Source organism: Archocentrus centrarchus, unplaced genomic scaffold, assembly GCF_007364275.1.
Source record: "Archocentrus centrarchus isolate MPI-CPG fArcCen1 unplaced genomic scaffold, fArcCen1 scaffold_24_ctg1, whole genome shotgun sequence".
Taxonomy (NCBI): Eukaryota; Metazoa; Chordata; class Actinopteri; order Cichliformes; family Cichlidae; genus Archocentrus; species Archocentrus centrarchus.
In genome coordinates, this window is record NW_022060254.1 from 2756193 (window position 1) to 2773391 (window position 17199).

At 41.0% G+C, this 17199-nt stretch overlaps 1 protein-coding gene across 1 annotated transcript in view; it reads right to left on the bottom strand.

Moving 5' to 3' along the window:
- Nucleotides 1-2608: 2608 nt before the first annotated feature.
- Nucleotides 2609-17199, bottom strand: part of LOC115775624 (zinc finger protein 98-like) — a gene marked incomplete at both ends in the record, with an annotated part of 31424 nt that continues 16833 nt past the window's right edge. Inside the window, 2 exons of the mRNA XM_030723092.1 lie at nucleotides 2609-2680; nucleotides 2759-3207. Of these exons, the coding sequence (XP_030578952.1) occupies nucleotides 2609-2680; nucleotides 2759-3207 (521 nt within the window). The remainder of the gene's footprint in view (nucleotides 2681-2758; nucleotides 3208-17199) is intronic.

Sequence of the window (17199 nt, forward strand, 5' to 3'; positions counted from 1 at the left end):
CCACAGGAAACAATGGAGCGGAGTCCTAAATTGGTTTCAACTGAAACCACTGATTAAATATGACCCACGCCCCCTTCACACCTGGGCACATGTGTTCACACACATGATCAATAGAGGGTCATAACCACCTCCAGGGGACTACGCCCACAGGGGTTTAAATACCTGGGTCTCTCCACCATTTGGTTGAGAACTGAAGAAGCCTTTTGGATGAGAGGTGAAACGTCTTCAAGAAACAAAAAGAAGTCCAGTCGCCTTTTTCAAGCTCCAGAGACTACTATGACCTGGATGACTGAGAATCTACACAGACAATAACTACAATACTACCACCATAATACTACAATAATACTCATTTAATACTACAATAACCTTAGTGTGGTAGTGCTACAATAATAATGTCATACTATAATAATAATAATAATGTAAAACTTTTTACTTTTTTTTAATGTAATATTTTAGTGCTGCATTAGCACCACTGTAAATGTACAGGAATATCAGTGTAACACTATAATGCTTATATAGTACCAGAATACAAGAGCGTAACTTTGGGTCTAACATTGGGGGGGTTAAGCTCTCTGCCTATTTATTTATTTATTAAATCATTTACTTTTCCAAAAGGATTCAGGAGATTCTGGGTTAATTAGAAATGTATTAGAAATACATTGTAATGCTTTTACTATGCATTTATTTAACTTTCTTTGTATTTACTCTGCACCTTCAACAATTAAGAAAAGGCTTACATTTTTCACATTTCTTCCAACAGTAACAAATATCTTTCATGAACCTGTTTTGTTTTACTACCAATTTTGCAGCCCGTCATTCCACTTTTAAAGAAACTGTTTTAATTTGGCCAAATATAATAAATAAAATATTTCACAGCAGTCTGTTCTCCACTGAGCATGTGAGAGTTTAATGCAATCTTTACTATTAAACATGTTCTGTAGAGAAAAAGGTTTGAACTTGATGTGTTTCAAATATAATGAGTCCCATCCTGGACCTTTCTGGGACTCTCATCTTCAGTCCTGTTATCAGTACTAATATTAGTCATTACTAACTAAATACATAAAATGTTATGTGTGTGTTCACTTGAGTAAAACTATATACTTGTTTAAAGAGTTTAGTTTATTACATATTACAGGTATTGTACTGTGCCGCATGTGTGCAAATAACCACTTTTATCTTCTTTTTCTTTGACTCATTGTCAGATTAGGAGCAGCAGGTCTAACGGAGCTAAAATACCTGAACCGGTATTCATAGTGTGTCTGGTACACAGAGGCATAGTTATTAAATCATCAGCTAACAATACATTTACATTTACCTCATTTTGATTTTTCTGCTTTTTTACAAGGGGTGTTGTGGACCAACAATGAAAAATTGTTGGTTGTCTGCTTTTTGGTACTCTTCATTTTTTCAAACTACACCCGCTGCCCAGCAGCTGCTTCCACAAGCTAACGCTGCCGCTTGGTAAAGAGAGCGGGTCGGGTGATACCAAGTTTTTGTGGGGAGAGGGGGGGTTACATTACCAAATGATTAAACATGCTAGTAGTTTACCCAAAATTGATAATGAATAAAGAAAAATAACATGCTATTCATATAAGATGTTTTTTGTAAATTGAAATGATGTGACTTTATTGGGGGGGTTATAGTGATTGGATCAGATTATTGGGGGGGTCATAACCCCCCTATCCCCCCCGCAAATTACGCGCATGCCAGAATACCACAGTAATACTACAATACTGCTAATGTAATACTATATACCACCACCATACTATACAGAGTACATTCATAGACCACAACAAACTGTGGGACTCACTATAAGTGAGCAGTGAGTGATTTTGGACACAGCTGTGTCTGTTCATTTTTCATACGGCTCATTTCATACAGACTTTCTCCTGCAGCCTTCAAACAAGTCACACTTTGACTCTGTGAGCTGGAGAACGGTGGAACAAAGAGAGGACATGAGAGGAAGATGAGACTCTTTCTAAGGTAACGAGTCAAAGACAAACAATGTAAATGGTTTTAAAGGCCCACTTCCAGCTCTGCTCTGGAAACATTAACGTAAACGAGCCAAATATACGACAAAAAGTGGCATCACAAGCAAACAGCAGAGCAGGCAGCCTGTTAAGGACCGACTCCCTGTGACAAATATTTAAACTGTTTGTAGTTTGGCTCTGTTTACTCTGTGCTAACAAAGCTTACAGGTGTTTTTACCTGCAGAGAGAAGAATTTGGGCTTCAAAGCAAAGAATTAAACAGAAATGTTTTGATCATTTGTTCTATGGTTGTATTTTATAATTTATTTTTTATGACAGTAAAATTATGTTTATTCTATGTACACCTGACTGAAGAAGGAGCCACTGTAAACCAACATAAAGACCCATATATGCAGAAAAAATAATACCATGATATACCAGGAAACTGGTGTATCATAAATAATACAGTGATATAAATGTTTGTCACTACAAAAAGTAATAATTTAGTTTCTTATGATCATAGAAGCAAAAATCATAACTGAACAGTTGTTCCCAACAGTCAGGCTAAAGTTACAAGATCAAAATAAAAACACATACCTCACAGTAACTGCACTTGTAGAGTCTCTTTCTGCTGTGGATCTGTTGGTGTTTTCTCAGGTGCTGTGGAGCTTTAAAAGTCTTATCACACAAGTCACATTTATGAGGTCTCTCCTCAGTGTGGGTAAACATGTGGGATTGTAACTGTTGGTCTGTTGCACACTTTTTGCCACACTGATCACAGCAGTACACATCATGTCCAGTGTGAATGCGTAGGTGTGTATTTCTGCTCCTTAGCTGACTGAAAGTTTTTCCACAATAGTCACAGCTGTATGCCTTAATTCCAGAGTGGGTAACTTGATGACTCTTTAAGTAGCTACTCTGAGTAAAAGCTCTGCCACACTGATCACAGCTGTACGGCTTCTCTCCACTGTGGATGAGTTGGTGTCTTTTTAAATTTCCAGCCAGGGTAAAAGACTTTCCACACAAGTCACAGCTGAACGGCTTCTCTCCAGTGTGGATGAGTTGGTGTTTTTTTAAGCTTCCAGCCTGGGTAAAAGACTTTCCACACAATTCACAGCTGTACGGCTTCTCTCCACTGTGGATGAGTTGGTGTTTTTTTAAGCTTCCAGCCCGGGTAAAAGACTTTCCACACAAGTCACAGCTGAACGGCTTCTCTCCAGTGTGGATCACTTGATGTACTTTTAGATTACACTTCGAGGTAAAATCCTTCCCACACTGATCACAGGTGTATTTTTTTCCTCCCTTCCTTCTGTGAGGTTTGTCAGCCTCCTGAGAGCGCTGACTTCTCGCTCCATGTTGGTCCTGCAGTGACAGAGATACAAACAGAGGCAGTGAGTGAAATGCAGTCGTGGAACAAACTTCAAATTCCATTAATATTAGAGTTTTGTTGGTAGCCTCCAAAGATCTACTAGGTCTATTACCTCCACCTACTGGTGAAAGTAGCACATTACATGCAGCCATGTACAAGGGAAAAGAAGAGGAAACATAAATTTATGTAAAATGATTTCAAAGCATTAATTGGACATCCTGGTTATAAAGAATCATAACATGCCAAAATGCCAAAGGATGAGACAACACTGCAAATGGATGAAAGCCATCCTGGAAACTTGTTTTATCTGTGAGCTAACAGACACATCCTGGTCAAAGATGAATCCAAGATTCCTCACAGGACTACTGCAGGCCACATGAATGCCATAAAAGGACAGCAAACACACTTTTTCAAGTACTGTATGCATATATTTTCTAATAAATAACAAAGCAAATATGAGCTCTCTCTCACTGAGTTTCTGATCACACTGACAGACAAACTCCACAGTGTTGAACTGCAGTTTGTGATGGTAGTTGTTGTTCTGCTCTGCAGCCTCTGTGAGTTTGGTGTAGCAGCACATGAAGCAGCTCTCCACCTTCTGCAGCTTCTGCTTAGAGTGACCCTAAAGCTTGAAGCAGATCTTCAGAGCAGAACAAGGACTACTGCCACCAGCTGCAGTCCAACACAGTGGAGTTGGAGTGTGTTGAACCACGGGATGAGAGACTCTGGGGATCACCACAACAGCAACATCAACAGCTACTGGTACAGCATTTCCAAACCAGTAAGAACTGGAATCAAACTGGTTGGAAAACAATGAGATCTAATGAGGAGAGAGTGGAAAAGTGCTATGAAAATATGAAATGTGTAATTATAACAGTAATGAAAATGACATTATAGATCAAATACTGCTCAATGAAAATGATGTATTGTATGATAAATTGTGGGTTTGATCTGAATCTTGATTATTAATGTCTTTGTTTCAGTGTCTTGTTAAAATGTGACCTTTTTATTTTGTCTTGTTGTAACTTCAGTGCTAATTGGGGCCATAATAAAACAAACCAACAGCTGCTGATGAAGTCACACAGTTTCAATAATAGTGTAACACTGATATTTTTCTCACCTGTTGTGTTGAACTCATTGTTTCCTCTGTAGAGGCTGAAAATGTTCCTCTGCTGCTCCGTCAGACTCTCCTCCTCCTGATAATCAGCTGCAGGAGAACAGATCTGTATTAGAAGCTACCACACTGCACTGTTTGGGGGAATGAGCCCTTTAAGGCTGGATTTGGATTTATACACTTTTGTGGGATACGGCCGGTTCTAGTCGGCTATGTTAGGGTGGACATCTAGAAACAGTAGGTGGGAAACTTGTTTGAACCAAAGACAGAAGGTCTGAACAGCCGACTAGTAACCCACAGGTTTGTGGTTGGAGTCCCTGTTCGATCTGGACTGCACCAACTGGGAGGTTTTCAGGACCGCTCCAACAGTTTGATGAGTGTACAGATGCTGTGACGTCCTACATCAGCTTCTGTGAGGACAGCTGCACACCATCACACACTAGGGTGACTTATAGTAATGACGAGCCCTGGTTCACAGCTAAGCTGAGGAGGCTGAGGCTGGAAAAGGAGGAAGTGTTTCAGAGTGGAGACAGAGGCAGTTTCAAAGTTCAGATTTAGCAAAGCAGTGAGAGGCTAAACAGGTGAACTGAGAGAAACTCCAAAACCAGTTTTCAGTGAACGACTCTGCTTTTGTCTGGAAAGTTCTCAGTGACCCAACCACAAGCCTAAAGCCCCCCCACTGCACCAGCAGTTCACACCTCACCAACAGCCTGAACAGCTTCTCCTGTAGCTTCAACAATGGGACAGACCTGTTACTCCCAAACCCCAGTCCCACCACCTCCACCATTCATACTACAACAGGGACCTGCTCACCACCTCACAAGTCTCTCCACCCCCCATGACGCCTCTCTCCATAGTTGAGAGAGATGTAAATACTCTTTCAGAGACAGAACCCCCACAAAGCAGCTGGACCAGACTCAGTGTCTCCATCATCTACCACACAGTGGATCCCAGTAGAAAGCAAATATAGAAATAAAACAGGAGAACATCTGAATTCACTCTGTGCTAAACATTCATTTGATAGAAGGAACAATTGTAATCATAGTCAGATCTACCTGAGCTTTAATGATGGGGCCTTTTAACTCACACATTCAACACTTTTTACCAGCTTTCCTTCCTGGCTTTGACTGCTGCAGCTGTGTTTGACACTGGAAGACATTTTTAAATTCTTCTTCATTCTTCATGATTATAGTTTATTCTTTTGGGGGAAATGCAGCTTTAAACCTTCAAATGATTCAAGTGAACCCAACAATACACAAGAAAAATCAATCTGATTGATCACAAGTGGACAAAATTCTGGCTTCTGTAGACAAAATAAAATCCAACATTTAATCCACAACATGATTAAAACATTCTTCTTGTCCCAAATCACCAAGAGCTGCACATGAAGCACCACAATATGTTTTTATTCTCAGTGATTTCAGATATGAACTCTGTTTACTTTCATCAGTGTTTGTTAACATCTTCCTCTGCATTAGTTTATAGCAGCGAGTCATTCAAATGAGACTTTTTAGGAGTTCACTTCCTCTCATGTGTTCATCCACAGCAGTTTTCTACTAAGCTGCTAAAGTTACCTCGATGCTTACCTTTAGCTGAGCCCACAGACAGAGATTAACGCTGTTCTCAGGTCAGATCCAGGAGATCAGGGTGCGCGGATCGATCCAAGTATCAATAGTATCGATATAAACGTTGGTAGTGATGTTGGATCGATGCTTTAGTTTGTTTCTCCTCTAAGTTCACTTCTTCTCCTCCAGGAAAAAGCAGCTCTCTCTCTGTGCGCTCCAACCACGCAGCCGCACTTTGCTCCGCCCCCTCCTTCCTGCTCTGCTGTGGTTTGTTGCTGCGCGGTCACGTGACTCCGCTGCGCTCAGATATCACGTTTGCTGGAAATTCTCTGCAACAGCAGCAACTTATAAAGACACGAAAAAGAGCAACAAAGAAACAAAGAGGAGGGAAATCATCATCAATTCATATTAATCATCAATAACCTGAGTAAATACAAACTGCACTTTTTCAATCATTTCATGCATTAAGGGAACAAAGTCGTCCAAACCTACCTGCCCTGTGGGAAAAACTCATTTCCCCTCATGTTCAATGATCAATGAACTGTGATGAAGCAGATTGTTGGAAAGCTGACTTCAGTCTCACTGCCACACTCAGGCCTGATTACTGCAGAGCTGCTCAATCACGAAGGCCCTTAAACACAAGCTGTGTGACAAAGTCAAGCAGCTCAAAGATGTCAGGAAGCAAAAAAGGAGCTTCCAAGACAAAGAAAGAAGCTGAAAGGAACCAATGCAGACACAAATGAGCCTCTGACAAAGAAACATGCAGACACAAATGAGTTTTTATTAACTTTCAAATCCACTCATGGTGTATGTTTGCACTTAACATATTTGCCTGAGAAACTTTGACTTAGACTGGAAGATAAACATAACTGATTAAAAATACACAAGTACATAATGTTTGGTGTCATCAGGAACTTGGTGTTCTCACTGGGCAACGGTCAGCCACTCGTGGAGACTACACAATGATAGAAATGGACACTACGAGGTCATCTGAGCACCCAGCTGTTGAAATTCTCTGTTTTCCACATTACGTTTTGTATAATGATGTAACCAAAATTGATAAACTGTAACTATATGAAATCCTGGGCTGGAGAAGAAAGTGTGAGCACTTCATGTCATATCCAGGAACACACTGAGCATGGCATGCAGTTCTGACCCAGATTAATCTGTAAACTGTAAGAAAATGGCTAATTAAATTTAATAATTGGACTCCTTATTCTGTTGTTTCGTCTCATTCCTGTTCAATAAACACGCAGAAACATAAAAGGCTCAAGCAGCAGCTCTTATTTTTAACCCCAAGGCAGACGAGGTAGGTGGAAAAAAACAGACTTTATTTGACATAGTGCAAAATGGAACCAGGAACAAGACCAACACAGAAAACCAGGACAACAAGGGAAACACGGAAGGACACAGCACAGGAACACTTGACGCAGAAACATCAACAACGCGACAAGCAACAAATGGAAACTGAGGGTTTAAATACACAAGGGGTAATCAGGGCAAGAGGAAACAGCAGGGAACATCAGATGAGGCAAATGAAACTAACAACACAGGGGAAGCAAAGTAAACACAAAGCACAGGGAAAACCAGACTGTCAAAATAAAACAGGAAGTGACTAACCAAGGTACATGCAGACTCAACATGGGGAACTGGCATACAGACACAAGACCATAGACAGGGGGAGACAGGGACAAAGGGAACAAGAATCAAAACATACTGGGGACAAAAACTCAGGAAATATGAAACACAAAACACAAAATGCTGGGCAAACGGCCCAGACTGTGACAGTCAGAACATAAAGTGAAACAGCTTTAAAACATCACAGGTTAAGAATAGTATCACCTGTATAGTGTACAGCCTAATAATCAGCTAAAAAAACAAAGTCTCTGTCATGTGAGGTGTAAAATGTTTTTATTCATAAAGAAAAGGCCTCACAGTCACACACGCATTGATGATGCATCCTAACTAGCAGGGTCTGAGCTACTTTGGTTTCTCCACAGTTTGATGGTTAAGCCTCTCTTTGCGTAGGAAAAATAAACCTAAACTACTTTTTCACTAAATTAGGATGATCATCGGTTTTATTTTTTCCTGAAAGGATCTGTACCAGCTTTCAGCACCATAGCTTATATCCTCTTACTGCTGCCAACAGAAAGAGTCTAAAGTCAGAACAGAAAGACACGGTGGAAACATCACAACTTAAAACACTGTTTTTCTGCAGCGCACTAAAACTGAGCCTGATCTTCTTCTTGTTCTCGGTCATGATGTGTTTGCTTTAATAAAAATCCTTTTGTTTGCAAGTCAAAATGACACATTGGCCATAAAGCATACTTCTATACTTTTCTCATTAACACAGTTTCTACGGCATAAAGAAACATTTTTGCTCATCAGAGCCACATATCACTCATTTCACAGCAGAGCAGACCAATAGTCTGCTGCACACAGAGAGTTTTAGAGCTCCTGTAATGTAGCGGCCCACAAACATTGGGTCAGGCCTGAGGAATCTGCTGCAGCCATGGCTCTTGTGAAAAAGAGCAGAGTGAGGAGCCTGAGTCTGTACAAACTGAGCTGTCCTCACTACTGTATGTGGCTCAAATAGATGAAGAATATTTCTGTCAATGTAAAAATGACAAACTAATTACAGACTTGATCTTTGAAACATCAGCCTGAGTGTTGAAGGAACCTGAAAACCACCTTCATCCGTTCAGGTTCCTCGTGTTCTTTAATCAGAAAGATTTCACACAGCACATGGGATAAGGAGTCAATTACTAAATTTATTAAAGCCATTTCAAACAGGTTTACAGATTAATCTGGTTCACAATTGTCGAAGCTGCTTAACACAGTCAGTCGGTGCAGCTTCACACAAGTCTGACACCGCTCTCTATCTTAGTCCACTTTTTATACACAGCGTTCAAAAACTCTGTTACACAGTTATTGAAATATGTAGGATGTTGCCTTGTACGTGTGGACGTGTAGCATGCTCATCAGTTCCTTCTTCTGTGTCCTTCACTGTCGCCTGTTAACGGCCTCATCTGGATCCTGTAGACACAAAACATCAGACCAAAACACACATTCTTTCCCAGTAACTCATCAGCATGTGATTTTGTTGTTTCTCTACTCTGCAGTCTCATTTCAGTCTCCTGTGCAGTGTTATTTCAACACCTTCACCTTGTAGTGAAGATTAATGCTGTGATATGCTACTTGATGCTACAGTTCTATTTAAATTGTTGTATTTATGGTATGTCTGCTGTGCAGCTTCTTCACACTCCTTCCTTCATTCTCCCTTTTGACCTCTGACATCTCTGAGGTCAACTTAACCGGCCTGATCTGAGCTGCTCAGCCAGGACTGCATCGTTGTTGAGAGCCAGGAGAGGCCCATTTGTGAAAAGTAGTCTGATATATTGTGGTTGTCAGTCTTTGTCAGCAAGTTTTAAACAGGGTTTCATAATATTTATGTATTTCCCTCCTTTCTGTTATTTTTCTTATAGCATTAAAAAATAAAAAATAAAACAAGCATTAGTAGATTTAAGCATGAGATATAAGATCACCATTACACACATAAATCAGAACAAACCTATTTATTTCACCTCCCCATAAGCTAGTGACCGAGGATTATTGATACCAATAATTGATCTTGTCTTGTCAGTGATGCTCTTGTGAAGTGTATTAGCTTTAAAATCAGTGCGTCCAATCTAGATTCTTCATAGAAATTGGCCCACAGGGCAAACACTGACTCTGATTCAGTTATTATCTAAACTTTGGCCTAAAATTCATTAAATATATGTTGATTGCATCTATCCTAGGGTCCAATCAAAGTCCAACTCTGAGAAGCTCTTACTCCAAACATACAGAGAAATGATCAACTGGACCAATGCACAGGTAGCAGTTAAATATGCAGCCTTCAGCCTCCAATACATCAGATCTGACAGTGCTTATATTCACTGAACCCATAGATGTTCAAACCACAGTAGTCAGCGATTTTTCCCTGCAGATGTATTCCTACACCTCTTGGACAAACACTGTCCATATATGGCCGTCATCCTGGTCAGTTTCCTGTGAAAGGCACATAATGTCTCAGGTGTGGTCTCAGGCACCTGTGGGAAAAGTCCAGTGAGATAAAATTCCAATTCTTCCCTGACAATTAAACAAACTGAGTCATGAACTGCAGGCCTTATGGGTCAATAATTACATTTACACAAACAGCTAGGACTATAGTTTAACAGGACACCAAGGTGCCCACAATATATATTTTAGAGATCAATTTATTCACTGGCTTTTCATTGTAAATCTCTTGTTTGTTTATCATGCTGAGAAATTATCTTACAGTTTTAATATCCCCCTAGTTTTAGCAGCAGGGTGGTGCAGTGGTTAGCACTGCTGCTTCCCAGTTAGAATACCATCTGGAAGGCATGGGTTTGATTCCACCTTGGCCCAGGCCTCTCCCTCTCTCTGAGTGGAGTTTGCATATTCTCCCCGTGCTTGCGTGGGTTTCCTTCCACATTTCAAAGACATGCACTTACTGGGGTTAGGTTAATTGGCTACTATAAATTGCGCATAGCTGTGAATGAGAGTGTGAGCATGTCTCTCTGTGACAGGCTGGTGACCTGTTCAGGGTGTACCCTGCCTCTCGCCCTATGACTCTCGCAACCCTGAACAGGATAAGTGAATGGATGGATAGTTTTACTAAGTTAGGATCAATCCATCAAAAGTGAATCTGTTTTCATGCACCCAGAGTTGTTTGTCAAATGCCTTTAAGCAGAACACTGAGAGACATTATGTCTGTGAGTGTAAGCTGCTTCTTCAATGCAAGTGTGTGTTTTTTTTCTCTGTCTACAAGGTCAGTGTCAGCTGTCTCATCTTTCATCTAATTGTAAAGTTAATTTTTGCATTTTGATGTCAAACTCATCAGTAAATATAAAATACAAATTAATGTCCTTAATTAAATTTTGACACACTTTCTATGTAAGTTAGAATGGAACAAAAAGCACAGAAGAAAACAAAAAACAAAACATGGGATAAAGCTCAAAATGTCTAAAAATAATCATTTTAAAGTTCTCCAATTTTAAATAGCTCGTGGTTAACCTGTAAAATATCTGTAAAATTACTGTTCAAATCTGACTCCATTGCATGTGAAGATCTGGGCAAATTTTTTCTGATCTCTCCCTGTGTAGTTCTGTTTTTAAATCTAAACCCCCTGTAGTGAGGTTTCACCACAAAAAAAATAAAAATAAAAATAAAAATGTTATGGACAGACTATTTAATCAAAATGTAGATACTTTTAGGGTCAGAGGTCATACTCATAACACCACTTTGTTGACCTTACATGCAGCACACTGCAGACTTGTTATCTTTGGTCATCAAAGTGAAATCAGGGTGTGTCCCCCTGAGGCCTCATGGGAATTCATAACAGAAATAAAAAAACAATAGTTAGTGTTGGAGGAAGCATTAAAGACATTTTAGTCCTGAAACCACAGAATTCTGGCCCCTGTACCCTAGTTATGGTAAACTACAATTTATACATGATAGACAAATATGAAAGTGATTGTCAGACTACAAAAAAAGTATAACTGGAATAGAAACATTGTCAGTTTTCTTCTTTCCGTGCAGTTCCTTGACCCCTGTGAACACTGATGTGTTCCTTCTTCACTGGAACCCTGTGACTGGATGGGCCTGTGTCTACCATCCCCCACGTTTTTTTATTACAAAACTCTTTATCTCTTTATTATCTTTATTCTCTATTCTTTTTCACAGCTTCTACAGTTCATTTTGGAAAGAAAACCTTCTGAACCCAAATTGATTATTTTTATGTTAAAGAAAGAACTGAGGGAACTCTAAACCAGACTTCGCTGTTCTGAGGGGGTTGCTTTGATAATTTACTCTAAAACAAAGGACTTCAGAACACAGTTTGCTTGTTTTTATGTTTTTGAGAATAAATTGAGGAGCCTCGAAAACCTGCTTCCCTAAAGGCTTTTAAGGGGGGGGCTGCTTTCTATGCTGTGTGATGTGAAATATCGGTCCCTCCAAACCATAAAACGGTTGCTTTTATACACTGCTCAAAAAAATAAAGGGAACACTCAAATAACACATCCTAGATCTGAATGAATGAAATATTCTCATTGAATACTTTGTTCTGTACAAAGTTGAATGTGCTGACAACAAAATCACACAAAAATCATCAATGGAAATCAAATTTATTAACCAATGGAGGCCTGGATTTGGAGTCACACAAAATTAAAGTGGAAAAACACACTACAGGCTGATCCAACTTTGATTTAATGCCCTTAAAACAAGTGTGTGTGTGGCCTCCGCGTGCCTGTATGACCTCCCTACAACTCCTGGGCATGCTCCTGATGAGGTGGCGGATGGTCTCCTGAGGGATCTCCTCCCAGACCTGGACTAAAGCATCCACCAATTCCTGGACAGTCTGTGGTGCAACGTGACGTTGGTGGATGAAGCGAGACATGATGTCCCAGATTGGAATCAGTTCTGGGGAACGGGCGGGCCAGTCCATAGCTTCAATGCCTTCATCTTGCAGGAACTGCTGACACACTATAGCCACGTAAGGTCTAGCATTGTCCTGCATTAGGAGGAACCCAGGGCCAACCGCACCAGCATATGGTCTCACAAGGGGTCTGAGGATCTCATCTCAGTACCTAATACCAGTCATGCTACCTCTGGCGAGCACATGGAGGGCTGTGCAGCCCTCCAAAGAAATGCCACCCCACACCATTACTGACCCACTGCCAAAGCGGTCATGCTGAAGGATGTTGCAGGCAGCAGATCGCTCTCCACGGCGTCTCCAGACTCTGTCACATGTGCTCAGTGTGAACCTGCTTTCATCTGTGAAGATCACAGCTGCACCAGTGGTGAATTTGCCAATCCTGGTGTTCTCTGGCAAATGCCAAGCGTCCTGCACGGTGTTGGGCTGTGAGCACAACCCCCATCTGTGGACGTAGGGCCCTCATACCATCCTCATGGAGTCGGTTTCTAACCGTTTGTGCGGACACATGCACATTTGTCCTCCTGTTCCTCCTTGCACAAAGGCGGAGGTAGCGGTCCTGCTGCTAGGTTGTTGCCCTCTTACGGCCTCCTCCACGTCTCCTGGTGTACTGGCCTGTCTCCTGGTAGCGCCTCCAGCCTCTGGACACTACGCTGACAGACACAGCAAACCTTCTTTCCACAACTCGCACTAATGTGCCATCCTGGATGAGCTGCACTACCTGAGCCACTTGTAGAGTCCGTCTCATGCTACTACAAGTGTGACAGCACCACCAACATTCAAAAGTGACCAAAACATCAGCCAGAAAGCATAGGTACTGAGAAGTGGTCTGTGGTCCCCACCTGCAGAACCACTCCTTTATTGAGTGTGTCTTGCTAATCGACAATAATTTCCACCTGTTTTCTATTCCATTTGCACAACAGCATCTGAAACTGATTGTCAATCAGTGTTGCTTCCTAAGTGGACAGTTTGATTTCATAGAAGTTTGATTTACTTGGAGTTATATTGTGTTGTTTAAGTGTTCCATTTATTTTTGGGGCCAGTGTATCTCAAACCAGACCGCTAGGACCTCTAAACCTATTGAATCCAATTGGGTTTCCCCGGAGAGAAGGGCGTTTTTTTAGGGAGTTGATAGGTCTCCCCCGGGCTCTTTACGTCACTACTTGTGCTTTTTTCTTTTAAACTGTTTTTTAAAATATATTTCTTCTACTATTAAAACTTGTGTGAAGTGGGTACGACTTACACCTTCTCCTTTCTCACTACCAGTGACAAATTTGATAAAATTCAATATGCAGATATTTAGAAAAGGTCTCTGCTAACCTTTCAGATGGAGATCTCCCGGTCAATGATAGAGTCTAGGAGTCAATATTGTCACGCGGACTCTCAAAGCGATGATTACTGGTGGCCAAATCACTCCTTATTCCCATGGAATCAAAAACTGATCACATCGGGCATCACCATCTGAAGGAACCTGAAATCCACCTTCATCCTTTTAGGTTCCTCGTGTTCTTTAATCAGAAAGATTTCACACAACACATGGGATAAGGAGTCAATTTCTAAATTTAATAAAGCCCTTTCAAACAGGTTTAAAGAGTACTCTGGTTCAGAATTGTTGATGCTGCCTAACACAATCAGTCGGTGAAGCTCCACACAAGTCTGACACCGCTCTCTATCTTAGTCCACTTTTTGTACACAGACTTAGACACAGTTACACAGTTATTGAAATATGCAAGATGTTGCCTTGCACATGTAGCATGCTTATCAGTTCCATCTTCTGTCCCTTTGCTGTTGCCTGTTAAGAGCCTCATCTGGATCCTGTAGACACAAAACAGCAGACCAAAACACACATTCTTTTCCAGTAAATCATATAGACACACGTGAGGTTGTCTATATTTAATCAGACTAAACACACCTAGATTGATTTCTCTATAGTGGACTTAAGAGTAGTATTTCAGTGTCGTTTGGCATGTTCATGGACACAACCTGTCGCACTTTGTTCATGTCAGCGAGCACAAATTTATAAGTGATGCACGTCAACAGGAAGAAGGTGTGACCATGGCAACCAAGCAAACAAAGGCTGAGCGTTGTGTTTGATCTTCTTTCTAAACCTGAGCCGGCAGCTTTAATGCCGACCTTAACCAAGTTGTTTGAATGACTGAACGTCAGCAGACGACATGTTTGAATCAGAGATCACTGATGTGAGTTTCAGTAGTGGGACCGCACCTCATCCACTGCCTTTCCTCCATCTGCCTTCCTGCACTGCAGGCTGTTTGTTCTCATGTTCATGCAGTCTCAGGCTGAGAGCTCTGCTTCCTCCATCTGACATTAAATACTGTCTGATCTGACTGAGGATCTGCTGCTCACAACAATCATGGAGACCAGATGTGTGTTCTGGAACATGAATCAATAGGTCAAAGGTCACGACCGTTTGACGGGCAGTGACAGAGTCTCTGCGTCTGCAGCGTCCCTACAATGAGCCGATGGAACAAACTGCAGCTGATTATTTCCCACATCATCATTTCTTCTTCAGGGACTTGAAGCTGTTTCTCACATTAGACAAAGTGAGAGTGTTTCTATCAGAGCTGCATTTGAATTGTCATTAGCAGCATGTCATCTTTGTGAGGCACATTTCCACTAAACTCACTAAAGATGCTAAATGTTCCCTCAAGAGTCAGCAGCTGAATGAAGACATGATGCTGATCCAGCTTTAAACAAACCAGAGCTCTGAAAACATTTGAAGCTTTAGACACTTTGTTACCAGCAGCCTGTTACACACACACATCATTTGTTCCCATTTCTTTGGTTGGATCCATGAAAAATGCCAAAGATAACACAGTTTGACACACATCAAATAGTATTTGTGCAGCAACAAGGTGATCACCACAGAGATATTAGCTGCAGACTTGGAGGAGCAAAGAAGAAGAAGAGCTTTGAATGGCTGATGTTGATTCCAGATGTGTCTCTGGTAACTGTGAGCAGCACACAGTTTATCCACTGCTGCAGGAGCTCGTTTTACTGGGACAAACTGGATGCTGCGACGTGTCGCTCATTTCAAAACACTTCATGTGAATTGTGTTCATTAAAGTGACATCATGCAGTTTGTGTTTGCACCTCCAGAGGGCGACAAATCAGCGCAGACAGAGAGCTCCATTCAAACTTTGCTGCCATCAGTAATAATCCTTCAAATATGATCATCAGTGTTTGAGCAGTTATGATATCAGAGACAATCTAGACATGTGTGACAATATTGAACATGTTTGACGCTCCTTCAAAATCATGTGATCCACTCTCAGTCTGCACTTTCATTGATGAGCTCAACATGTTCAAATGTGCTTTGAAGAAGCTTCAATCAAATAAAGCTTTGATCACAGGATTCATGTGAGCAGCAGATGAACTTTACAAAGAATCAGTGGATTTATCTTCTGTTTGGCATCAACTCTGATCACTTAGAGCATCTGAAGGACCTTTTTTCTAAGTTCTCATTAACATCTCAGATGATTTCAGGTCCCTGCTGTTCCCCACCTACCCTGTAGGTGGCCTCAGTTCCAACTGTTTTCAGTCAGCTGATCCCCTCATCCATCAGCACACCCGTTCCCTGCTCCTCCTCCTGCAGGTACAGAAAGTCTGAACACTCTGTGGAAAATGTCCATGAAAACAGAATCCAATGATTTGAAATCTAACTTAAAGCAGTGATGGGCAAATGAAGCCTTTGTGAAGCTCTGAACCACTTTGACTCACTTGTTTTGAAAATGGTTAATTACAGGAAGCTTCAGTTACAGCGCCCTCTCCTGGAGAAGTGCAATGCTTCACTTAAAGTCGACAGCTGGTGGACAGGACAGTTTTAACCACATGTGGACCTCAATAAGCATTGTAGCTCATTTTTAGGAAATACCTTTTGTTATGAAGCATCTTTGCATTCTTTACATTATGACCAAATATCATGATCTATTACATTAACAGTTAAAGATGGAGGAAGGTGTATATTGTGTTATTTAAGAGACAGTGTGCTTGCATAACTATGACAGGGCGGATTTTGTGGGTTGGGGAAGATTTTTATTGAGGTTCATCATCCTTTTAACTGGTTTTAGATTGAGTCAGTTTCTTTTCTTGCTCACAGCTTCTCCACATCTGATCTTTCCAGTGGTGGGTCAGTCATGTACATGTACATGTACATGTTTTGTAAAGGATGTAATCAGGACTGATATGCTGTGACTATATGAAACTGTAAGCTGAATTAGAAAGTGCCAGTACTTCATGTCATCTCATGGCATGCAGTCTGACCCAGATAACTGTTTGAAATGGCTTTATTAAATTTAATAATTGGACTCCTTATTCCGTTGTTTTTGTCAATTCCTGTTTAATAAACGAACATGCTGGAACCTGGGGGGATAGGCTGGTTTTTCAGGTTCCTTCAATTGGTGACGCCCGACGTGATCAAACAGGAATGTTTTTGATTTTCAGATGTTTTTATTTATGTTTTTTGAGTTTCTTGGGAATAAGGAGTGAATTTGGCCACCAATAATCGCCACTTTGAGGTTCCTCGTGACAGTACTGACTTCCAGACTCTATCAGTGACCAGGAGATCTCCACCTAAAGGTTGGCAGAGACCTTTTCTAAACATCTGCACATTGAATTGTATCAAATTATAATGGTCACTGGTGGTATGACAGGAGGAAGGTGTAATTC